Below are 26674 nucleotides of genomic sequence, written 5' to 3' on the forward strand. Positions count from 1 at the left end.
ACATCTACATCTAACAGCACATGCAGTCACTTCTAGGAGTTTTTCCCGCCTCTATTTTTTGACAACATCGACTAGGGACACTCATTACTCGGTACTTTCCTAACTTCTCTTGAATCCCGTTCACCTGGAGGGACTTAGAATACACGTTCCCGCCCTTTCCCCCGCCCGGAAGCGGACTCAGTAAGTCTTGGGCAGGGCTAAGCATCTGTGCGTTTAGCCAGCAACGCCGGTGATTCTCACACTCGTGAATGTTTGCGAGCCTCTTACTTAGGGAAGGGAGGCTCCCCCCATTCAGGAAGCGGGACTTCCACAATCACAACAGTTGGGGGTGGAGCCCGGGCACCTGTGGTTTGGTGTGTTTCCCCCACCCCCCACCACGCCCCGGGCGATTGTGATGCAGGGTCGAAAGCGAGAAGCGCGCCCAAGCTCCCGGCGTCTGCGCCCAGGCCAGCGCGAGAAAAGGAGCTAAGGTGGGTTTCTTGGGTGGGACTCTCGGCCTTTCCCTGGCCTCCTCGGTGGGAGTCCGCGCGGACGGACTGGGGTGACACCGCGCTGCTCCCCGGTCGCGGAGGCCGCGCTGTACGCAGGGTTCCCCCCCGAGCCGTTCTGCTACAGTTTTCTCTTCCTCTCATCATCCGGTCCTCTCGACGCGCGTCCGCCCAGCCCTGCTAACCCCCCAGGCCCTGAGGAGGGTGCACGCGGAGGGGCCGCGGGGCGCAGGCCGAGGCCCGGGTCCCCGGTTGCCGCCGCAGCGGTGCGGTCGGCGCGAGGACCTCGGCCCCCGGCTCGCGCAGCCGCCGCTCCGTCAGGCCCGGCCCCTCGCCCCGGCCGCGTCTCCACCAATCGCCGGCCTCGCCCGCCGCCGCCGCACCTGCGAGGAGGAGCCCGCGCGCCTCCGCCGCAGCCGTCGCAGCGACCCCGCCCCGTTCCGCCCCCATCGTGGCGCCCCCAGATCATCTGCCGCCGGCGTCTGGCTCCCCGCAGGCGAGGAGCGGAAGCCGCTTTTCCTGAGGCGGAGTTCGGCGCGCCGGAGCCCGGCCCGCTGCTGAACCGCAGCTTCCGCACAGCCGCGGCAACGGCGACGCGCGGAGCGCTGGCGCCCCGCGGACCCCGCGACGCCGGGCGAGTGGGCGGGCGCCCCGAACGGGCAGCCCCGCCGGGGCAGGCGGCGGCGGCGGCCGTGGCCGTCGCGCTCAGGCGCCCCGTGCGCCGCGCTCCATGCCGGTGTGGTGCTGCAGCTGCTCCCTGGCCGGTCATTTCAGGTGACTTCTCAGCCGGGGAGCGGAGTGGGTGGGAGCAGGCGGAGGGTGGAGCGCTTCCCGGCCCCGCGGCCGTGCTGGGGCCGAGATGGGCAGAGGCCGGGCGGGGGCGGGGTCAGGACGGTCTGGAGTCGGGACGGGTCCGGGGTGGGGGGCGAGCGCCTGGACTGCGGCGGCCTCCCGCCTCTGCCGCCACTTCCTCCTGGTTCCTGCTTGATCAGGGTTCCCGCCTCGGCAACCTCTGCTTGGGGGCACCTCGCTCGGGCGGGGTGGGGGCGGGGGGAGAACTTTCCTTTCTTCGTATCCTCTCCGGGACCGGGCCAGTCATGGGACTTCGAAACCGGCTAGACCCGGAGCGAGTCGGTTCCTGCGACCTGAGACTTCCAAGTAGTGCAAAGTTTGAAGAGTTGCGAAGGTTCCTCCCTACCCCACCTTTACAATCTTCATAGATTTTTTTAATAAACGTAATAATCTAAGTTATTGGGTTGAAAGGAGTTAGGAAACTGTTTTAAGTGTGGTGGTCTAGTTAAAAGTAGGTGCTGACTTTGTTCTAGGATGCTTGTCATTGCAAGCCGTATATTATAGAAATTTGAAATAGGTGGCCATTCAAGGCTCACATTATGGGAACGTTCTTAAGGGTGATGAGGTTAATGCATTTGAGAATAAAAATATGTGTTCTCTTGCACAGTTGGCAGACATTTAAGTCAGTTATGGGGAGAAAGGCTAAAGGCACTTGGAAGTGATTTTAACCCTCTGGTGAAGAAATGTTCAATTTAGCGAAGACTTAGTAAATTACCTTACTTCGCATATATGAATGTGCTAGAATAATGATATATAAATTTTTCTCAAAATATGAAACTCTGATCAAGAATTTTAAAATTGGAGTTGGTAGGTAGAATTTAAGTGGCCATGAACTTGGGTGGGAAGAAAGTACAACAGATATTTTTGCTAAACTTTAACCAAAATCTAATATGTCTTTCAATTATGAATATAAGCCACAAGTCACATAGTACTTATGACCTAGTCATCAATAAAATTCACAAATATTTTCATATCAGTTGCACATATCTAGAAATACTGTATGCTTATTTTTTCAAAATTACAGTAATTACACATCACCAAACTTGTTATTTTTTTGTGCAAATAAACATGTCACAAGTTTACTTTCTATAACTGTATTTTAATGTAATTGGTTTCCTTGTAAATCCTATGTATCTCTTATGTATTTAATAATAATATTCAACGAAGAGGTTCAGAGATTTCACCAAATTGCCGAGGAGTGTAAGGCACCAAGAAGGTTCAGAACTCCTGTTTTAATAGAGAGCAACAGTTCAGGCTTACCCAACTTCTCAGTGAGTTTTGTAGGGGTTTCTAAATTCTGGATATTAAAAAAAAAATGTTTTATGTAATTGCTGGATTTTAAGTTTTAGGCAGCTTTGTTGACTACTTGACAGACATTGGTTTGAGAGTATCAGATCCACTTTGGAGAGTTAGAAAACAGGTTCCTCTAGTGAAAACTTGTTAAACTGAAGCCCCTTGAGAAATTAACATGCCTTTCAGACACTGCTGTCTAAAATTTAGCCTTTTGACTGCGTGGCTGTGAATTGACTGCTTTTGGTATAGATGAACTCTAAGGACACAGGTTGGGATTCATATCCATTCAGCTAACCCTCGGCTGTGGATACCATATGCCTATTAACACTTTGTACAGAAATTTGGAGGTGATGAAGACAAAAGTAGTTGGTATGTTTTGATCTTGAGGGATAAAGGAAAACAAGCCTTGCTAGCCAAAAGAAGAAAATTGTGATAATAAACCTTATTTCCATTGTAAAAATAACTGCATTGTATCTCAGATTTAAAAACTAAAACATTTAAGACCTCTTCTTTAGGAAGGTGTTTATAATTTACACATGCTATTTTTTGAGCAATTTTATTAGGAACCCACATTTTAAAACAGGTTGTGACAAACCTGTATATTTTGGATCTTGTGCCATACCTGAAAGGAATAGGTATCGTGATAACTGTCTACTGACTTTCCAGCTGCTTGTTCCATACCTACTGTTTTGGAAGATGGACAGTGTGACTGACTTCATTTGTGACTTTAGAACCTTTTTTTCATACAGTAGTATTAATTTGGTGACCATTTAGGATCATGCTTCCAAAGACTATAAAAATTCAGATACTAAAGCATTTCATTTGAGTTTGAGTTATCATTTAAAGAAGTATTGCTAGATGTGAGAAAAGCCTTTTTATTACCCAAATTTTATGCCTGTGCCATCCTCTTAAATTTGTTTCGAGACTGGACTATAATATTTCAAGAACAAAAGATGGAAGTGCTCTAAAATCCTCTTAAATATCAAATAGTCTTTATGCCTAATAGGGCAACTATTTTTGCATGTGTGTAAAGTGCTGTAGTATCCCAAATAAAGGAAAAGTAGATTTTTTATTACTCAAAATACTTGTTTTAAACATAGCATTGATCAAGTTGGATATCTCAAGTAAAAGTTGAAACTGTTCATAGACCTGTGATATAGTATGAATATATTATAAAACGTACAGTAATACTGAATTATAACTTAGGCTCTGAATTTTTTAGAAAGAATACTTATCAGGAGGCCTTTGTTTCATTGTTGCTTTATGCAGAATCAGTGAACCATACTTTTGTTTTTTGTTTGCTTCTCTTGATTCAGTTTTTCATCTGTGTTAATTTGTATTAAATTTTTCAAATACCGTGCAGGTTTATTACAAATAGTTTATACCAAAATTATAGGTCATATATGATTATATACATACCAGTATTATAGATTATATACATATTGCATATGTACAGATTATACCAATGACCAGTAGAAAATCAGATCTAATTACTTAAACTATATAGAGAATTTAGATAAGCTAAAACTTTGGCTCTACTTAATGTTCTAGAGTCTTGGAACAGACTAAATTGTTGGAGGCCCACACACAAAACCTACTAGACCTAATAAATGAATTAAGCAACATTGGAGAATATAAGATCAACATACAAAAATCAATCCTATTTCTACACACTAACAATGAAGAGTCTGACAATGAAATTAACAAAATTCCATTTACACTAGCATCAGAAAGAAAGAAATACTTATTCCTAAGTCATAAGACTTGTACACCGAAAACTACAAAACACCATTGAGAAGAATTAAAGAAGGCCTAAATAAAAGGAATCCCATGTTCATGGATTGAAAAGCTTAGTATTCTTAAGATGGCAATATTTTTCAAATTGATCTGTAAATTTAGTGCAGTCTTATCAAAATCCTAGCACCCTTTTTTTGCAGAAATGACAAGATCCTAAAATTCATACGGAATTGCAAGGAACCCAGAATAGCCAAGACAATTTGAAAAAGAACAAAGTCGGAGAATTCCCACTTCCTAATTTCAGAATTTACTACAAAGAGACAGTAAGCAAGACAGTGTGGCGCTTGCATGAAGATTACTAGGTCAGTGGAATAGAATTGAGAGTTCAGAAATAAATCCTTAAATTTATGGTCAGTTGGTTTTTCCATGGGATCACGAGACAAAGGGGAAATTACAGTCTCTTCAACAGATGATTCCAGGACAAATGGATATCCACAAGCAAAAGAATGGAGTTGGACTCTTACCTCACACATCACATATATAAAATTAACTCAAAATGGATGACAGACTTAAATCTAAAAACCAGAACTATAAAACTTATAGGACATAGGAGTAAATCTTGGTGATCTTGGATTAGGGAGTGGTTTCTTAGACACCAAAAGCACAGTAGCAAAAATAAAAAAACTGAAACTTTTGTGATTCAAAAGACAAAGAAAGGGAAAGACAACCCACAGAATGGGAGAAAATATTTGCAAATCATATATCTGAAAAGGAACTTGTGCTCTACATATATAATTTCTTTTTTTTTTAAATGTTTTTTTTTTAATTTATTTATTCATGAGAGTCAGAGAGAGAGAGAGAGAGGCAGAGGCAGAGAGAGAAGCAGGCTCCCCGCCTAGCAGGGAGCCCGATGCGGGACTCTATCCCAGAATCCCGGGATCATGACCTGAGCCGAAGGCAGACGCTTGACCATCTGAGCCACCCAGGCGCCCTACATATATAATTTCTAAAGCTCAATAAAAAGCCCAGTTTGAAAGTGGGTGAAGAATATTTCTACAAAGAAGTTAATACAAATTGCTAAAAAGTATATGAAAAGATGCTTAACATTATTAGTCATTAGGGAAATGGAAGTCAAAACTGCAGTGAGATGTCACTTCACACCAATGAGGGTAGCTAAAAAAAAAAAAAAAGGTAAGTGTTGGTGAGGGTGTGGAAAAGTTAGAACCTTCCTATATTGCTGGTGGGAATGTAGAATGATGCAGCCATTTTAGGAAACAGTTTGGCAATTCCTTAAGATGTTAAACAGAGTTTATGACCCAGCCATTTACTCGTAAGAGCTATGAAAACATCCACACAAAATTTATACATGAATATTCACAGCATTATTTGTATAGCCAAAAAATGGGAACAACTCAAATGTTCATCAGTTTGTGAATGAACAAAATGTGTTCTGTCTCTACAGTGAGAAATTACTTAGGCATGGAAAGAAATGAAGTACCAATACCCCCTACACTGGGGGTGAAGCTTGAAAACATGCTAAGTGGAAGAAGCCAGACACAAAAGGCCACATAATGTGTGAGGGGTTCCATTTATATGCAATTTCCAGAACAGACAAATCGAACAAGACCGAAAGTAGATTAGTGGTCACCAGTAGCTGGAGGGAAGGAAGAATGGGGAATGAGTTTTAATGGGTACTCTAGTTTAGTAGTAACTAGTTTGCTACTGTTAACTTAGTTTATCACTTTTAGGGTGATAAAATTTTTCTGGAATTAGTAGTGGTGATTGCAAAACCTTGTGATTATACTAACAACCCTGAATCGCACACTTGAAAAGGAGAAAATGTTTGTTAAGATTTGAAGGAAACCTCTCTTTGATTAACAAAAAGTTAGTGATGATCTTTTTTTAAAAATTTTTTTATTTTTTTTATTTCCCGGGTTGTATATGTGGGAGCAACAATGTTTGAGGTGGGGATATCTGGAAGAGACTGAAGATGAGGTGTGCATCTTCTGAAAAAGAATTGTGGCCTTTACAGCCACCACAATATCAATCAGGCCTGGGTATGCAAAAGGACTTTGATCAGAAGCATCCAGAGGGAGCTGGGGGGCCTGTCCTCGGCACACATTCAGGAGAGATACCAGAAATAGGCCTGAGTATAATACACTCATTTGAGTGCAGTTGCCAAGCAGCAGAAGCAGACTGGGTAACTAGTATACCTGGATCTGCTCAGAGAAGTAGTTGGGATGATCTGAAAGGGATACATTGAGCTGAGCATAAGATAACTTCTTCCAGGAGCAGGCTTCATTGTGAGGAGGGGCTTTCCCTAATAGACCTATCCAAAGGGTATCTATTCTGGTCCCAAAAGGCCACGTATCATTAGAGTCCAAATATTTGGGGTGGAGTTTATACCTTCTTCAGGAAAGCTGTTAGCATATCCTGGAGAACTCTATCCTAGGGTAGACTGGGACCTTGGGAGGCTATAGGGAAGCAGAAATTTTGGTCTCTGCCTAATTCTTTCTGTTTATCATTCTCCTCCGGGATCTGTGAGTCCTGTGAAATAACTGATCCATCTCATGTTCATTTTGGGAGGAGTAGTAAGCACATTCACCCATAGTTGGTGCTCAGTTTAATATTTCCAGATATTTGCCTGCTGCTGACTATATAAAGAAAATGGGGATTCTGTTCTGAAGTAATCACTAGTATAATGCAGAATATTAACTGTGTTCGGAGGCTACTCCATTTATTTCCTGAGCATGTCAGAATGCTAAAACTAGTTTCTAGGGAGGCAACTAGGAAAGAAAGTAGATTGGAAATCAACATAAAGATGTTCCCAATTTTCAATATCTGAGAATTAAGATGTATAAACCTCCTTTCTTTTACCAAAATATGCAGTTTGTAATACATAAGTACAATTAATTTCTCTTTAGTATTATGACTATTTTGTTCCAAATATGCCGCCTCTAGTGCACTTACCTTTTTATTAATGAGAAAAAATGAGAGAAACTAGCCATTCCTAGGAAATCTCAGAGAATTCTAAAAATCCGCAATACAATGCTGTCTCCTTGGTCTTTAAAGATAGCTGCTTCTTTAGAACTTGTGTGGGACTTGCCTACATTATACTTCAGAGACATTAACAGCTATTTAGGATTTCTGACATTAAAAATGGTACAGGTTGACAGGTAAGCTAAGCTCCTAATTTGAAAGCATTAATCAGAAGAATTTCTTTTTCTCCTTTTATGGAACTATTGCATATTTTATGGTCTAAATAAAATCTGAATAAAGATAGGTTTTTATAAAGGCTATATTAACTACATCTCTTGTTTTTTGTTTTTGGTTGTTTTTTTTTTTTTTTTTTTTGAAGAAACTATAGTGACACTGAAACCGAAGGAGAGATTTTTAATTCCTTAGTGCAATATTTTGGTGATAATTTGGGGCAGAAAGTTAAAGCTATGCCATTAGTTGAAGAAACTTCTTTCCTGGAAGATTCATCAGTTACTTTGCCTGTGGTAGTAATAGGTAAGTACTGCATTTTACTCTTAAAATTACAATTCTGGTCATTACTACTATATATGCGTAGTTGCATGACACAGGGTCTTAGGGTTGTATTGAGAAGTAGTCTTGGGTTTTTTGATGTGATTAAGTAACCAAGTCTTGGGAGAGAGTAATTGGTTTATCTGATACTAGATTCTGTGTTAGAATGTAACTTTTTTTTCATTGAAGGATTGATACTACCCTATTGTGTTAAAATACTGTCAATCAGGTGTGTTAATTATTATGATAGTGTCATGGCAATGATTATAACCAGCATTAGTAGAGCCCCATACAGAGCATTCTGTGTACATTATTGGATTATGCCTTACAACCCTAGAGCCCTCTGTTGTGGGGTGGATGCAGTCAGGGTAGCTCAGAAGTTGAGTAACTTGGGCAAGCTAGTAAAGGTTCTCAGTAATGACTGTCAGGTACTCCGCTGTGGTGTGTACTATAATGACCTTAACTGTAGTATTATCATTTTATATCCTTTGTACCACCTCAACAGCAAGGTATAGAAGATATTAAAAGTTAAGCAATTAGTGCAACCTAATTACTTCAGAATTGTAGATATTTTTATGATTTTGTTTATTGCATGTTTTTAACTACCTGTCACATACATCTTGCATCTAATATTCAAACGTACTACAAGACAAGTACTATGGTGTGAAGCAAGCTGCAGGAAAGAATTACGGGGTATAACATACTTTGATGGCATATAGCTTCCTTAGTTTCTTTGAAAGCTTCTTTCTTTCTTTCTTTCTTTTTTTTTTAAGATTTATTTATTTGAGAGAGAGCACATGTGCGTGTTTGAGGTGGGGAGGGGCAGAGAGAGGGAGAGAGATCTCCAGCAACTGTGGTTCCTTTAGTCTGGGAACACTGACCCACTGAGCATGGAGCTTAATGTGGGGCTTGATCCCACGACCTGAGATCTCAGGACCTGAGCCCAAATCAAGAGTTGAACGTTTAACCGACTGAGACATCCAGGGGCCCCGATAGCCTCTTTCAAAGTTAGCAGGAAGGAGAGAAGTCCTGTCCTCTGACTGGCATATGGGGGATACAGTAAAGGAAGGAAGGGAGGGAGGAAGGAAAGGAAGAAAGCGAGACCGTTCTACCCTAGATTTCTTTTTAGGGGTGATGATAGAGCTGATGGTGTTTGTAGTAGTTCACATCCAGGGTATCTTGGCGACTGTACCTCATGTTCCATTTTCTCACGTCTGTCCAACACTGGTTTTTCATCCTGAGTGTGTTGACGTGAGTAAAGGAACCCTGTTCTTCTTCTCGCTGGCTATGGGTGGGTTAGAAAAGAAAAAAGTACCATCATCTGTACCTGCCCACCTCACTCCCCAAAACAGTCTGTGTTTTGCTTCAGCTAGCCAATGAGTAGCTTAGCCTAATGCACATTGGACTGACAGTAGCACTCCATAAGAGCGCAGAGAAGGAACTGATTTCCTTAATATGTGTGTTTTCTGTTGCTGTCATAACAAATTTCCACAAACATAGTGGCTTTAAACTATGTAAGTTTATCGTCTCACTGTTTTATAGGTCAGAAGTCCAACACTAGTCTCTGTGGGCTAAAGTCAGGATGTCAGCAAGACTGCATCCCTTTCTGGGGTCTCTAGGACAGAACATTTGTTTCCTTGCCTTTTCCAGTTTCTATAGGTTGCTCTCATTTCTTGACTCCTGGACCCCTTCTCCATTTTCATAATCTGCAATATGGGTTCTCTCTTAACCTTCTTTCATTGTCCCCTTTCCCCCTCACCAAAGCTGGGAAAGAGTCTCTCTTTTTAGGACTGATATAATTAGGTGATGTCTACCTTTACGATCCAGGGTATTCTCCCAATCTCATGATCCTTAATTTAATCACATGTACAAAGTTACCTTTTGTTATATAAAGTAACACTCTCAGGTTCTTGGGATTAGGATGGGGACCGTCTTTGGGAGTGAAGGAGCATTCCACCTATGTATTTATTTCTCTGTAAACTGCCTGTTTGTATTTTTTGCCTATGTCTGTTGAGTGTTGCTTCTTTTTGATTTAAGGAACTTAGCTCTTTGCCTCAGATCCTAAGTCCCACTATTTTGCATTTATTTAATGTTTATTTTAATTAATAGATTTTATTTTTTAGAGCAGTTTAGGTCTACATGAAAATCGAGTAGAAAGTACAGAGAGTTCTCATATACTCCCGTTCTCCTGCCACCTCCAGTTTCCCCTATTATTAGTATCTTGCATTGGTGTGGTGCATTTGTTATAATTGATGAACCTCTGATTATACATTATTTGTAGCTAAAATCTGTAGTTTGCATTAAGGTTCACTTTTTTGTGTTGTATAGTTCTGTGGGTTTTGCTGAATATATAAGTCATGTATCCCCAATTATGGTATCCTACCGAATAGTTTCACTGCCCTAAAAATCTTTGCTCCATGTGTTTATCCTGTCCCTCAACCCCCAACCCCTGGCAACCACTGATCTTTTACTGTGTGTAATTTTGATTTATGTAGAATATCATATTCATGGAATTATACAGTATGGAACCTTTTCATACTGGCTTCTTTCACTTAATGGTATGCCTTAAAGATTCGTCTAGGTCTTTTCATGGCTTGATAGCTCATTTCTTTTTTATCACTGAATACTGTTGCATTGTATGGATGTTTGAGTTTGTTTATGCACTTATTGAAGGACATCTTGGTTGCTGACAATTTTTCACAATTATGAGTAAAGCTGCTATAAACATGCATGTATAGGTTTTGCACAGCCATTGAGTTTTCAACTCATTTGGGTAAATACCTAGGAGTGTGATTGTTGGATCATAAGACTATGTTTAGCTTTTTAAGAAACTGTCAAACTGTCTTCCAAAGTGGCTCTATCACTTTGCATTCCCAACAACTGTGAATGAGAGTTCCTGTTTCTCTAAATGTTAGCATTTGGTATTGTCTGTGTTTTGGATTTTAAAAAGCCATTTAATAGGTGTGTAGTGGTACCTCATTGTTTTAATTTGCAGTGCTGTAATCATACATGATGAGCATCTTTTCGTATGCTTATTTATTATCTGTGTATCTTTGAAATGCCTGTTTATATCCTTTCTGTACTTTTTAATTGATTAGGTTATTTTCTTATGGTTGAGATTCAAGAGTTCTTTGTATATGTTACGTTTTGCAAATATTTTCTCCCAGTGTGACATCTTTTCACTCTCTTAATAGTGTTTTTTGCAGAGCAGAAATTTTAAATTTTAATGAAGTTCTGTTTATCAGTTTTTTCCTTCCATGGATGATCCTGCTTTTAGTGTTATATCTAAAAACTTACTATCAAACCCAAGGTCACCTAGATTTTTCCCCTATTTTATCTTCTAAAAGTTCTATGATTTTGTGCTTTGTATTTAGGTCTGTGATCTATTTTGAGTTAATTTTTGTAAAAGATAAAAGGTTAGTATCTAGATTCATATTTTTGCATGTGGATGTCCATTTGTTCCAGCACCATTTGTTGAAAAGACTCTCCTTTCTCCATTGGATTGCCTTTGCCCCTTTGTCAAAGACTAGTTTGACTGTATTTGTGAGAATCTCTCTCTGCTCTCTTCTGTTCCATTGATTTGTCTCCTCTTTAATAATTTCCACATCGTCTTGTTGACTGTAGTTTAATGGAAGACTTGAGTTTGGATGATGTTGGTCCTGACTTGCTGCTTCAGTATTGTGTTTGCTATTCTGGGTCTTTGCCTTTCCATTCAAACTTCAGAATTAGTTGGTATCCACAGAGTAACTTGCTGGCATTTTTACCTGGATTGCATTGAATCTGTAGATGAAATTGAGAAGAGCTGACATCTTAACAATATCAAATCTTCTTATTCATGAGCATCTATTTAGATCATCTTTATCAGAGTTTTGTGTTTTTCCTTGTATGCATCTTATATATATAGTTATCTTAAATATATATAGTTGGATTCATACGCAGGTATTTGTGTGGGGGTGTGTGTGGGCACATGCATAGATTAAGCAGTATTGTATATTTCAAATGCCACCTGTTCATTGCTGGTATACAGGAAAGAAATTGGCTTTTGCATATAACCTTGTATTGTGCAATCTTGATGTTAGTTCTAGAAGTTTTTTGGTCCATTCTTTGGGATTTTCTACATAGAAATCATGGCTTTTATGAAAAAAGACAGTTTTATTTCTTTCTAAGTCTCTTATTTCCTTTTCTTATTGCATTAACTGTGACTTTTATCATGGTGTGTGTTGAATAGGAATGATGGGAAGAGACATCCTTGTCTTGTTCTTGATCTTGGAGGGAAAGCATCTAGTTTTTCACCATGAAGTATGATGTTAGTTGTAGGTTTACTGTAGAAATTTACCAACCTGAGGAAGTATCCCTCTGAGTTTATGGAGTTGTTTTTTTTTTTTTAATGAATAGTTGGATTTTGTTAAATGCTTTTTCTGTATCTTTTATCTGTATTGATATTATCACATGATATTTATTCTTTAGTTTTGTCTTTGTTTTTAATTCAAGGAAATTAACTCTTTGCCTCAGATCTTAACTTCCACTATTTCTCATTTGTTTTTAATTTTTATGAAGGCAAATGGTTTACTTTCCTTTCTGTCTTTTGAATTGTGTGTCATGCTTAAAGGCTTCCCACTTCAGTATTATAAGTAGAAGTAGCAATCCATTTTCCAATATTCTTGGATTTTACTTTTCATATTTACATCTTTGAGCTTCTTTTATTTGGGGCAAAATATTAGAGAATGGAACAGAATTTTCTTCCTGAGGCTAGCAGTTATCCCAGTTGGATTAAATTTTTGGTAGATGGAGATAATAGAGAAGTGAAAACCTAGACTAAAGGAACTACAGAAATGGAGCTAGTTCACCAGGATTCAACAAAAAATCCAGTTTGGTTTTAGTTTAAGCATGTAAAAATGTAGGAAGGCACTCTTAGGAGATGGGTCTGGAAAGATGATTGAGACCAGAACATGGTGAGCACTGGGTAATCAGAAGCAAACAATTAAAGCTTTCCAAATGGAGGGGGTAGTATGATGAGGACCTTGTTTTATCAAAATTCATCTGAATGTAGAATGTGAAATGATTTTGGAATAGGTGTATCTTTAGTATGAACAAGAGACTTTTGTCTTGGAGTGACGCTAACAAAGACAACTGAATGGATATAGTGACTAAATAGATTTAGAATCAGAACCTGATTAATTTAGGATTTTCTTAGCACCAGACTTTGAGAGGGGATGGGATTTAAAGGAGAGGACGCCTAAATGAAGGAACTCATGAATTATTTGGTGGTTCAACTAGGTGGAGTGAAGCAGTGGCATATGGAAATGTGGGATGTATTTTTGGGCAAGAGGTCAGCCTACAGGTCTAATTTGGGGTCAGCATAGAGACTTAAAGCTTCAAGTAGATGAGACTACCAAAAGAAAACAGAGAAGACAAAAGTCAGTATCTTACGAATACTTGGTTTTAAGAGTTTAGAGAAGGAAGACAAATTGGTAAGGGAGAAAATGCATCTTTGAGAAAAGCCAAGGAGTAAGAGTATTAAGACACATGATGTACCTCTCCACCTCTTTTTTTTTTTTTTTTAAATAGGAAATGGACCCTCAGGAATCTGCCTTTCTTATATGTTATCAGGCTACAGACCATATTTATCATCAGAAGCAATACATCCAAATACAATCTTACATAGTAAATTAGAAGAAGCAAGACATCTTTCCATTGTTGATCAGGTATTTCTTACATGTCAATCTTTTTGCTTTTTTTTTTTTTTTTTTAAATACTCAAATTTCCCAAATTATTTCCTGGTGGGAGTTTTAATAGGTGCTCTGTGTTCAAATAAGTTTGGGAAGTGCTGCTTTTTGTTATTGGAATGTTACAGTAGACCTATTAAGGCATATTAATGTATTTTAAATGCATCTTCAAGAATTGCAGTAAAAGGATCTGACTAGTTTTGTTGAAATCCAGTCTTTTCCTATATTCATTTGACCAAAGAATCTGTTAAGGTCTCAGGGAACATCAGTGTTTTATAGCAACACTACCGAGGAAATGCTGGATTAGAGTGATGGCTTTCACTATTGTACCAGCTAAGGTTTTTTTTTGTTTTTGTTTTGGTTTTTTTCCTTCAAATTCTACCTTTTTTCTTTCTTTTTTTGAAAAATTCATTCAGGACTTAGAATACTTGTCTGAGGGCCTTGAGGGCCGATCATCCAATCCAGTTGCAGTACTTTTTGACACACTTCTTCATCCAGATGCTGACTTTGGTTATGATTATCCATCCGTTTTGCATTGGAAATTAGAACAACATCATTACATCCCTCACTTAGTTCTTGGTAAAGGTCCACCTGGTGGAGCTTGGCATGTGAGTATGTTTTTCTTCGCATTTTATAGTGTATGTGAGTTGTTATATGTCATCTTGATAAGACCATTTGAATTTTGAAACATTATGATATACAACATTATCATACATTATATACATTTACCACATTTTTATCTGAGAATTTTAATGGTGTTCAATGAAATACAGGTTACAAGAAGTTAAGCCAGATTTGATTACCAGCACAGTCTTAGAATAAGCTTCTCTATACTATTTTACAATAACTATATAGAAAATACTGCAACAATGTTTTGCATAGTAAAAAGTTTTAAATTCATTTCAGACTTTATAAAATCTCACAGAGTATTTCAGGCTAGTACCCATTATTTCCCTATGTTTTCAATATCTTAAGTGAAAAGTGGATTGTAAAAGAAAGAAGTTGTATTAATCTGCTTTGGCTGCTGTAATGAAATAACATAGACTGAGTGCCTTAAACAATAGATATTTATTTCATAGTTTGGAGCTGGGAAGTTCAAGATCAAGGTGCCAGCTTGTTCAGTTCGTGTGAGGGCTCTTTTCCTGGTTTGCAGACAGTGCCTTTCTTGGTGCATGCTCCTTCCTCTCCTCTGCCCCTCTTCTAATAAAGCCACTAATCCTATCATGAGGGCACCATCCTCATGACCTCATGTAGCCCTGGTTACCTCCCAAAGGCCTTATCTCCAAATACCATGACACTGGGGGTTAGGGCTTCAGCATATGGATTTTGGGGGTGACACAAATTGAGTTCATGGCAGGGGTTAAACCAGAGAATTGATTAACATAAAAATTCAGTGCATTTCCTTAGGGGTCAGGAACTAATAATTTTTCTTTTCTCCTGTGTCCTTAGCTGTTTGTATGGCATCTGGTGTGTAGTGAATGCTCATTTGTTATACAAATAAATGGTAAATAATTTTTGCTATTTTATGAATAAGGATTTCATCAGAATTTTAACATTAAATATCAGATCTTCATTACAGACTTCAGTTGAATATTCCTATATTAGTGCAATGCTGTATGTCTAAATAGTTATTTACATTTAATAAGTGACTGTTTCAGGGTATTTGGGGGACTTTCTAGATTAAATATATCACCAACTTCTTTCTTAATGTTAATTTTCTTAATGGTAACGGATAGCAACTAACATTATCTGTGCCTTTTGGCTTAAGTGTTTATATTTGTGCTCTTAATGAGTAGCATTGTTAAATGGTAGTTCCTGAAAAAGCCATATTGCATAATGCCTCTCTAAATTTCTGAGGTTTTATTGTACTTACATTTTTCTGCTTAGAAAAATGTACAGACAATAATCTGTGTTATATCATTTTTTCCTCTGATATAAAGGAAAGTTAAAGCATTTGTAAGCCTTGATTACTAAAAACATATTTGAATCAGTGGTAAAACTGAAATATATTTAAAACTTGCTGAATTTTTTTCATGCACCATATAGGATATCCACTAGAATGGGGATATAAATAAATGATATTTTAGCTATTATCCATCTTTCAAGCATCACTTCTATGAATTGACCTGACTTTTCCAGGCGTAATTATTTATTTCCTCCCACCTCTGCATTCCGTACCTTAATCTTAAAGCTCTTGACTGTAGTACTATCTTTTTAGACAGCCCTCTCCCCTGCCATGCTTCACGTACATGCTTGTTAACCTCAGTTATTACTCAGGATGTAAGCTCCCTAAGTCATTTGTCCTCTTGTAGTCATTTCTGTGTAGTTCTTGGCTTTTCTTGTGATCCAATTTCTCACCACTCTCCTCACTTCCAGACTTTCTAACAGTGTATCCCTAAAACTCCATTTGCTAATAAACAAGCTTTTGTTTACTCTGAACCATTTCAATTATTATATGCTGCTTTTACTCCCTTCCTTGAAATCTTGCTTTCCTGAAGATACTGTTCTCACTGCAGCCCTCTGAAGTGGAAGAAGTCCGTTCACTCCCCATGGCCCCATGTCCTGTCAGGTTGACTGGTGAGGTTGGCGTTCTCTTTATTCCCCATCGCTCTTCTGTCAAAGTCCCCGTTCCTTTGAACAGGTCTTGTCATCTTCTAGCTCCTCGACTGCCCGATTGTCCCCCCTCATTTGTTGACTCTGTGGCACCTAAGTCATGGTTTTCCATTGTATCCCAAGTTTTATTGTCAACTTGAGTACCTTTACATACGTGACACAGAAGCAACACCTTAGCCTCTTAGTCTCTTCATTCTCAGTGATCTCCTCTTCTCCTCCTTACATACTGACTCCAGGGGCACCACTGTGACTACTCAGTGAAAACCTGAATTTTCAAATACCTTACACTTTATGATCACAACTTTTTATTCTTCCAGCTGCATCACCCAATTACACTGACCTAATCTTCAAACACAGAGAGTTTGAGCCTCTTAACCTCCTTACCTACCCAGCTTGGGTTCTGTAGTCTCTTGACCCATTGTCCTATCACACTGGCTTGATAAAAAAAGCAATTTATATAACTGTCTACATTATCTTTTCCCATACTTAAACTGTTAAACAGTGCAAGGAAAAAAAAAGTTGGACAGCTGTGAAAAGTATTCTCCAACCTCATTTGGGTCCTGGACACTACTTAGTAAATCCTTTGATATTTCCTTATTAAATATTCTTCTCGGGCGCCTGGGTGGCTCAGTTGTTAAGCATCTGCCTTTGGCTCAGGTCATGATCCCAGGGTCGTGGGATCGAGTCCCACATCGGTCTCCCTGCTCGGCAAGAAGCCTGCTTCTCCCTCTCCCATTCCCCCTGCTTCTCCCTCTCCCATTCCCCCCTGCTTGTGTTCCTGCTCTCGCTGTTTCTCTCTCTGTCAAATAAATAAATATAATCTTTAAAAAAAAAAAAACAAACTTCTCAAATCTCTATCCCTTTTTTTTTTCCACCTTCCTACTTAGAAATACTCTTGATTCTTAGAAAATAGAATCCATCAGGATTGAACTTCCATAATTTTGCGCTCACACCTGCAAACATATCTGCATTCATGCTACCTTTTTGTTTCTTATCCCCTGTTATTGTAGAAGTGGTATCACTTGTATCTAAGACTAACCTTCCAGCTATGTTCTAGACCCCTGTCTTCTCCAAGGATATTGCTTATTTGATTTTACCCTCTTGTATCTTAAGTTTCTCTGGCAGCTCCTGTTTATCAGTATATAAATATGCTAAAATTATTTTCTGTTATTAAAAAGTTTTTATGTGTTAGCTTATCTGTATTCTTTGCTTTAGAGCCACCTTCTTGAAATAGTTACCTATCCATTTTTTTTTTTTTTAAGATTTTATTTATTTATTTGAGAGAGAGACAGAGATAGCGATAGAGAGCATGAGCCGGGGAGGAGAGGGAGAAGCAGGCTCAGCACCAAGCAGGGAGCCCAACTTGGAGCTGGATCCCAGGATCCTGGGATCATGAGCTGAGCCGAAGGCATACGCTTAACTGACTGAGCCATCCAGGTGCCCCACCTATCCATTATTTTTATGCCTTCGCCTCTTATTCCTTAGCTAACGTCACTCTAGCTTCTGTCACTGCCTTTTCTGCTTTTTAAAGGTTGGTAACTTCCTTTTTTGCTCAGTTTGATAGTCTCAGAATTTTTCTTTCCCGACCTCTGCAACATTTGACAGCAATGATCCCCTCTTAGGTTCTCTCAACCTTTCATCTCCTTGTTTTTCTTATAGTCACTCCTTTCCATTACCTTGTGGACTCTTCTGTAAGCTCTGTGCCAGGCCATGGTCTTGCCTTCATTCTCCCTGGCTTGTCTCATATACTTCAGTGACTTGCATGTGAATGCTGAGTGATTCCCAAATCAGGATCCCTGGCCCACATTGCTTTCTCTTATAGATTCATCTAGATACCGTCCCTTGATTATTCTATAGGTGTTCTCTAACTCAGCATGCCTACATAACCAGTCATCTTTATCATCAGATTTCTTCCTTTCCTTATCATGGAGTAATAGCCCTGGAATGTTGTTACTCAAGCCAAAAACCTTCTTTGATTGTTCTTGCCTCAACTCCCATTTCAAACCAATTATTGTATTTTCTCCATTCTTTCTCATAAACATATTGTGAGTCCTTCCACCCTACCTTTCCCCATCGTAATTTTATTTGGCCATCATCATCTTTTTTTTTTTTTAATTTTTTTTAAAGACTTTTTATTCATTTATTTGACAGAGACAGCGAGAGAGGGAACACAAGCGGGGGGGGTGGGAGAGGGAGAAGCAGGCTTCCCGCCGAGTGGGGAGCCCGATGCGGGGCTCAATCCCAGGACCCCGGGATCATGACTCGAGCCGAAGGCAGACACTTAACGACTGAGCCACCCAGGTGCCCCATCATCTTTGACCCAAATTATTGCAAAGGTTTCCTACTCCAGTGTTTTCTTCTTCAGTATAATCTCCATACCAAAGCCAGAGTGATCTTTCTTTTGAATGTTACACCCATGCATAAAACCCTGTAGCTGCTCTCAATTCATCTAATGAATAGTATGCAAACTCATTAATGTATTTTACCAGTACCTGGGTGATCTAGCCCCTACTTGGCTTTCTTGCTTTACTGCTCTCTTACATTCCATGCTCCAGAATACTCTTTCTGGGGGTCCAGGTTCACACTCAGGCTGTAGATTCACTAGGATTCACAGGACTCCCTAAATGTGTTGTACTCGTGGTTATAAGTTGATTACAGTGAAAGGATACAGATTAGAATCATTAAAGGGGAAAAGTTCATGGAGTGAAGTCCAGGAGAAAAGCTCCAGTTTCTAAATGTTCATTTTTAGTGGAGTTGCAGGGGGCTGCACTTAATTCTCCCAACAATGATTTGTGACAACATGTGCGAAGAGTTGCCAATCAGGGATACTCACCCACACCTTGGTGTCGGGATCTTCTGGGGGCCAGTCATGTAGAAAAGCAGCACCCACGTGACTGACTCCTCTGCCTCCCAGAGCAAATGCTGGTGTTTACCATAAATCTCATTGTTAAGATAAACTTAGTCACACTGTACAGTTACAGGTACAGCAGGGCCCAAGGCCTCTGGCATACAAAAAGTCACTCATCACGTAGAACATTCCAAGAGCTCAGGGGTTGTTTCCTAGGAAGCAGCCAAAAGCCAGGTCCTAAAGACAGACCTTTCTTAGTAATGTGCACAGTTTAAGCAACCCAAGTCTGTTAATACTTTCCTGCATAAGGCTGAACTTCTTTTAATTTCTTGAAGGACACTACTGTTCTTTCTCTTTATAAAACTCACATAACATCTTTATTCTGCCTGGAATGTACCCTAATGGTACATTCCCCGCAGCCCATTTGTGTCCTTTAAGAAATACTCTTCTCTTCTCTTTCTGTATGCCCCTGGTACTTGTCAGGTTTGTGTTCCTTAATATACTATAGTCTCCCTGGCCGCAGGAATTTATGGCATAAGGAAAACAAGGAAGACTGGGAGAAAAATGAAGAGATCACGGAACTGGGGCTTGCAACTAACTGGAAGAACTGGTGCTGTGGGAATAAAGTTTAGATTGTTGAAAGTGGAATATTTGTGCCTTCAGGTTTTTGAGTTTCAGATGAGACAATTACAGCTCCAGATAACTTCTGTATATAATACATTCTTAAGTTTTCCTTGTGATGTTTTCCATCTTCTTGGTTCGTATCCTAGTATCAGGCCCAGTCTGCCTCAAAGCAGTGGTACCTTGTTGCCTTCTCTTCCAGGAGTGATCTGCACAGTCACAAATAATAGGCTTCATAAGGCCCAGCACATAGTAAGTGCTTGGAAAAGTTAGTCAGTAATAATAACTATAACAATAAGTACCATTCCCAGTACGGGGTTGTATAGAAGCAGGGCAAGAAGAGTTAAGAAACAGCCATAGCCTTAAAGAGTTGGTCGAAAGGGATCATTGAGGTCATTGGGACAGGTGCTGTTGGCCCTTGGGCTTTTTGTTGCTTTGTAGTGAGCAAAGCACAAAGAAGTAGGACAAGGGAGCCTGAAGGGCTCACGTCCTCAAAGGCAGCATTAGCTTCAGCAGTGAGTCTGTTCTTAATCAGGTAACCACTGCTTCTTTCCCTAGTTTTAGAATGAGATGTTGCTGTATCCAAACCAGCTGACTTTGTAATTATAATTGATGGAGGGGGAAAAGCTGTTCTGCTGCACATTTTTAAAAAAATCCATTAGTATTAAAATGGATCTACATCTAAAGTGTTAGAAATTAATGAACTTTTTTCCTTTTGTTTAAAAAGTGAAAATACTGATTTGATTTGTTCCTCTAACATATTCTAGACCTGGATTATATTATAGGCTGAAGCTATTAACATTGTATAGGCATCTGGCAATATTATAAACTTGTTTTATAGGTGTATAACTTTATGAAAGAAGGAATATAGATTCTACGAAATGATAAAAGTATTTATAATTTACACAACCATTTAGAACTTCTTTCAGCTCTCCTTATCCAGATTCTTAATTATAGTGAATGAAGATGGATTTGGCTTTTTAAAAATCCATGTCACTGCTTAAATGTATTTGTGCATTTTTTATTCAAATAGAATATGGAAGGTTCCATGTTGACAATCAGCTTTGGAAATTGGATGGAGCTACCTGGACTTAAATTTAAAGATTGGGTATCTAGCAAACGAAGGTAAAGATCAAACTGTTACAGTTCTTTGATGTACAATGAGAAAGTCCCTCAGCAAATTTCAAAATATTTGTGAATCTGTCTTAGAGGAATAGTATGTCTTTCAAATAAAACCTCTTTGTAGCAATGATCATGAGCTAATTTCCATTTAGAGAGATACTATAAGACAGATGGGGTTCCTTTGCTTTTGTTAATTAGGGATTTATCCCACTTTCCTATTAAACCACTCTGTTCAGTTTCTCATCCACCCACAAATCCTTTCTACACTTATTTTTTTTTTTTTTTTTTTTTACACTTATTCTTATCAGTCGATATACAAGTTTGTGTATGGATATCTCATGTATATATACCTATAGTGTTTGGCTTTCAGAGTAGAAGAGTGCATATGATTAATAATTTAGAATGATGGAATAAGCGAGAATCTGTGATGTGATTGGTTACCCTATTGGCTACTATAGAGGTAAATATTTATTAAGAAATACGAAAATAGAAGTAAGAAGAAAGCTCTACTTGGAAGAATATGAATTTATTTGGGGAAAAATACCTAAAATGTAAAGTAATACGAAAAGCATTTTTTTTTTTTTTAAGATTTTATTTATTTGACAGAGACCGCGAGAGAGGGAATACAAACAGGGGGAGTGGGAGAGGGAGAAGCAGGCTTCCCGCTGAGCAGGGAGCCCAATGCGGGGCTCGATCCCAGGACCTGGGATCATGACCTGAGCTGAAGGCGGATGCTTAACGACTGAGCCACCCAGGCGCCCCATAAAGCCTTATTTTCAAGGACAGTAGTATTAAATTAGATAGGAATTGCTAATACAGAGAATCTAAATTGCTCACAGAAACAATAAAGCAAAGCAGGGAAGTTACTTAACCTTTGTTAGAACAGGGTTGTACACATTTGAGTGCCTGACTTCCTTTTAGATAGAAACCATATTACTCCATAGAAATTATCCTTAATTTGAGAAGATTTAAGGAGAACAAATTCAGGCCAGCATGAGTCATTGAGATTAAACCTTTCAGATATTCTTAAGTTTTATTTAAGTAATCCCAGCACTTGAACTCATGACCCCGAGATCAAGAATCACATGCTTTTCTGACTGAGCCAGCCAGGCCACCCCCCTTTTGGATTTTTTTTTTAATATTTATTTGATACAGACACAGCGAGAGAGAGGGAGCACAAGCAGGGGGGAGTGGGAGAGGGAGAAGCAGGCTTCTCGCCGAGCAGGGAGCCCGATGTGGGGCTCGATCCCAGGACCCTGGGTCATGACCTGAGCCGAAGGCAGCCGTTTAACTGACTGAGCCACCCGGGCGCCCCAATCCCTTTTGGATTTTTCTTTTTTTTTTTTAAGATTTTATTTATTTATTTGACAGCGAGAGACACAGCGAGAGAGGAAACATAAGCAGGGAGAGTGGGAGAGGGAGAAGCAGGCGCCCCGCGGAGCAGGGAGCCCGATGTGGGGCTCGATCCCAGCACCCTGGGATCATGACCTGAGCCGAAGGCAGACGCTTAACGACTGAGCCACCCAGGCACCCCTCCTTTTGAATTTTTTAAAAATGAATTTTATATGGGTTTGAAATGAAAAGTAGTAAAATCAGGCAAGTTGTACAAGTTCTTGATTTTCATAAGCAAGAGAAATATTGCTTAACATTCTTCCTTTTGTGATAACGGGTAAAAAGGGGGAAGCTTTATGATTTTTTTAATGTGTTAGAAGTGTTCATCCTTTTACATTGGGCATATTGTATATTCAAGTAATAATGTGAAAAAGAATCTTGTGATTAAATATTGGCTTCACTTCCTGCCTTTGCATAGTATTGACTATTAGATCTGGAAAAGACTGACTCTTGAATCCTGACTCTGACTTCTAATGTTGTGACCATGGTCAAGTAACTTAAACTAGCTGTTAATTTCCTCATTTATAAAATGGAGATTATGATAGTATTAACTGCTACATAGGGTTTCTATAAAAAGTGAGAGTTAACATATTTTAAACCTTAAATTTTAAGAAAAACTTTTATGAATGTCCAGTTATAATTTGTAATGAATTATGTGAAATTATTAGGGATGTTTTTACTGCTACTTCTTTCTAATTGGGGCCCAGGGTTTAGGGGTATTAATGCCTATTGCCTTAAAGTTCAAGTGGAAAAGGAAAGAAACTCCTCTTTAGGAAAAAAGTACATTACTGTATTTATAGATTTCCTTATGAACAGGAAAACACAAATGTTTTATGTACTTAGATTAAGATTTTTTTCAGAAGACGGATGTGAATTTTCAGTCATTAGGAAAAGAGCAACTGATGAAAAATCATGTCAAAATCCTGTATATTAAGAATTACATATACTGTAGTTAGACTTGCAGAATCTCAATTATAATCTAGTTCAGTCTTTTACAATATGTAGAGTGAATAGTATATAGACTGAATTATTTAGTTGTGAGATAAGACTATAAAAGTGTATTTCCACATTTTAATTCATTTATTTAATAAATTTCTTGATAAAGGTAGCTAATCTGAACAGATCCTGTGCAAGGCACTGGGGAAACAGATGCATTAAAATACAGTTTCTACCCTCATGGGACTTCTGTTGATAAAACTAATTCTTTAACATTTTTAACTAAAGAAAACTTTCTTTGTAAAAGGATAATTTACAGCTAAGACAGTCCAGAGGAATTAAAAAGATGGTTTATAATAGCTTACTAGGAGGAGCAGGAATAATCATGGAAACTATCACAGTACTTTTCTCATAGGATATTTTTCCTTTTCCTTTTTTAGGAACCTAAAAGGAGATAGAGTTATGCCAGAGGAAATAGCTCGCTACTATAAACATTATGTAAAAGTCATGGGTCTTCAGAAGAATTTCAGAGAGAATACTTATATCACCTCTGTATCAAGACTCTACAGAGATCAAGATGATGATGATGGACAAGACAGAAATATGTCAACACAGCATTTACAGATAGAGAAGTCTAAATTTATCAAGAGAAATTGGGAAATCAGGGGTTATCAGCGAATAGCCGATGGTTCCCATGTTCCCTTCTGTCTCTTTGCTGAGAATGTAGCTCTGGCAACTGGAACATTGGATTCTCCTGCCCATCTGGAAATTGAAGGGGAAGATTTTCCTTTTGTGTTTCATTCAATGCCTGAATTTGGAGCTGCTATAAGCAAAGGAAGGTTGCGTGGCAAAGTGGATCCAGTGTTAATTGTAGGTTCTGGGCTTACTGCAGCTGATGCAGTACTGTGTGCTTACAACAATAATATTCCTGTGATTCATGTGTTTCGCAGACGAGTAACTGATCCAAGCTTAATTTTCAAACAGCTTCCCAAAAAGCTTTATCCAGAATATCATAAAGTCTATCATATGATGTGTACTCAGTCATATTCTGTAGACACCAATCTTTTATCTGATTATACCAGTTTTCCTGAGCACCATGTGCTTTCCTTTAAGTCGGACATGAAATGCATTCTTCAAAGCCTCTCTGGATTGAAAAAAATATTTAAGCTCTCTGCAGCAGTAGTACTCATAGGTTCTCATCCCAATCTGTCTTTTCTGAAGGAACAAGGCTCTTACTTGGGCCATAACTCAAGCCAGCCAATCACATGTAAGAGTAATCCTGTGGAAATAGATGCATATACCTACGAATGTGTTAAAGAAGCCAACCTTTTTGCATTGGGTCCTTTGGTTGGAGACAATTTTGTTCGATTTTTAAAGGGAGGGGCACTGGGTGTGACACGCTGTTTAGCTACAAGACAGAAAAAAAAACATTTATTTGTTGAAAGAGGAGGAGGAGATGGAATAGCTTAAAGTGAGTTTATAAGTAATTTATATGGACAGTTAACCATTAAAGATTTTTCATAGTGGTTTTGCAGTGTACTGGCTTGAATTTTCTGGACTTGAATGAACTGTGGAAGAGAGCCTCAAGCTATAGTAACTATTTAAAGTTACAAGAACTTGGTGTTCTGATTTATATTGTATCAGAGGTGTCTGGGAAACACTGCCAGTTTGGTCTACTTTAAGCTTTCACTTAAACATTCTTTTCTTCCAAGACTTACTTTTTATGATCATTTGTGGCTATGTTTGATTCCAAAATCTTACAGCCTTGAATAATCTATAAAACCATACAGTATATTAGGCCAGAAATCATCTTCACTATACTTTAGGTCCACCTTGCTGCTCAAGGGTGGTCTGAAGACCAGCATTAGCTTCATTTGTAGCTTGTTAGAAATGTGGACCCTCAGGCCCCACAACAGAATTAGTGAATCAAACTGCATCTAATGAGATCCTCAAGGAATATGTATGCTTACTAAAGTTTGAGGCACATTGGTCTAAAAGAAAATGTGATATAAGTTATGTATGCTGGGGGTGGGCACGGTAGGAGGCATTTACAACTCAGGTTTAATTTATTTTGAATTATCAATTTCTATAAATCTAATTTATTACCAAATGTGGTATTTTAAAAAAATATTTTTATTGTTGAAACCTTGATAAGTACTTCATATTCTTAGCTTCTAATAATTTAAATAGTCCAATAATGTTGGCATACACTTAGACATTCAGGAACCTGCCAAGGTATTTTTGGAGATTTATTCTCTAACTCACATAACAACCTAATTTGCGATTCAATAAATTGTGAATGAAACTACTTATCCCTGTGTGAATATTGAGTTTGTCATTAAAACTAACATTTGGGCATAAATTCTTATAATATGTAATACTGTTTGGGTACTGCTAGAATTATTTAAGGTTAAAAACGGTCTTTCCCATTCCAGTGCTGATTACTTTGAAATCTGTTCATTGGAGATGACATAGTAGCTTATCCTATCGTTATTTATTGAATTATATGCCCTATCTTGATTTATATTTATTTAGATGTGCTTAATGTCTATATTTTCACCGACGTCTCCAGCATTTGTAGTGTTAGGCAAAAAAGTCTGATTTTTGAAGTTCTTCATGGCAAATTTAATTTCTCAGCCTTCATTTTTTTTTTTTTGTAAAACTTCATCTGGAATGTGTTTATTGAATGTCTATTCCTTTTTCTTTAGTATAAAAAGACTAAAATGTCAATATTTTTCTGTCCAGTTGCAGTGTTATATGCTTACAGGATCATAATTCACCTTAAAACATCAGTGTTTATAATACACTTCTACAAGTAGCTGTTTCAGATGAATTGAATTCTTACACTCGATATGTGTCATGTCTTGATTTAGGTTGGATTAGAAATGATGTAATCCAGTTTTAGTTAACTATAGTTGTAACTTTCAAATTTCACACCTATTGAAATGGTTATAACATCCTCTGCATATGATTGAGCACACTCTTGTCCTTTTGAGCTCTGAATGAGTTGGGCTGGATGTTTTTATAAAATTGAGAACTGTTAACATCCCCTTGTGTCACAAAAGTTTGCTCTTATCCAAATGATAGTATTTTTGTAATGAAAGTATTCATCAAAAAAAAAAAAAAACTTTAGGGAAAATAAAGCTTCAGTAAGGGCCTAAATAAACCTGGTGAATAATTTCACCTGTAGTAAACAACCTTCATTTCTCCCTCCAGCCTAGCTCTTCTGGGGTACAGATAACATTATAGCCTTTTCTCTGATATACTATACTCTTGTACTCTTAACCAATTTCTGTCCCATAACTCTAAATCTTTTATTCAGTATCAGCTAGCTATTCAGGCGGTGGGGGAAGCACTAAATAACTGACTTAGTTATTCATTCCATGGATGTCTCCTTCATCCCTTAAAAGTCTAGCTCAAAAAAAAAATGTTTAAAAAGCAGACTCTTTGGGGTTTGGAAAAAAAAGATTTAGGCAGTCTGAGTATGTGAACTTCATCTTTAGAAACTAAACTGAAGC

The 26674-nt window shown here is 38.6% G+C and overlaps 1 protein-coding gene across 2 annotated transcripts; it reads left to right on the top strand.

Annotated features, from left to right (window-relative positions):
• The first annotated feature begins 994 nt into the window (after window positions 1–994).
• OSGIN2 (oxidative stress induced growth inhibitor family member 2) lies at window positions 995–25886 on the top strand. 2 transcript variants are annotated; one of them, XM_035011489.1, is made up of 6 exons: window positions 995–1262; window positions 7729–7883; window positions 13467–13603; window positions 14041–14232; window positions 20740–20831; window positions 23597–25886. In XM_035011489.1, the coding sequence occupies exons 1-6, from the start codon at window positions 1219–1221 to the stop codon at window positions 24624–24626; spliced, it is 1650 nt and encodes a 549-aa protein (XP_034867380.1). In that variant the 5' UTR covers window positions 995–1218; the 3' UTR covers window positions 24627–25886. The 2 variants fall into 2 exon arrangements, with proteins under 2 accessions (XP_034867380.1, XP_034867381.1); XM_035011490.1 differs by lacking the exon at window positions 995–1262 and adding an exon at window positions 1313–4732.
• Window positions 25887–26674: the final 788 nt, after the last annotated feature.

The sequence above is a fragment of the Mirounga leonina genome, unplaced genomic scaffold (genome assembly GCF_011800145.1).
Source record: "Mirounga leonina isolate KUSES-001 unplaced genomic scaffold, KU_Mleo_1.0 Mir_165, whole genome shotgun sequence".
Classification (NCBI taxonomy): domain Eukaryota; kingdom Metazoa; phylum Chordata; class Mammalia; order Carnivora; family Phocidae; genus Mirounga; species Mirounga leonina.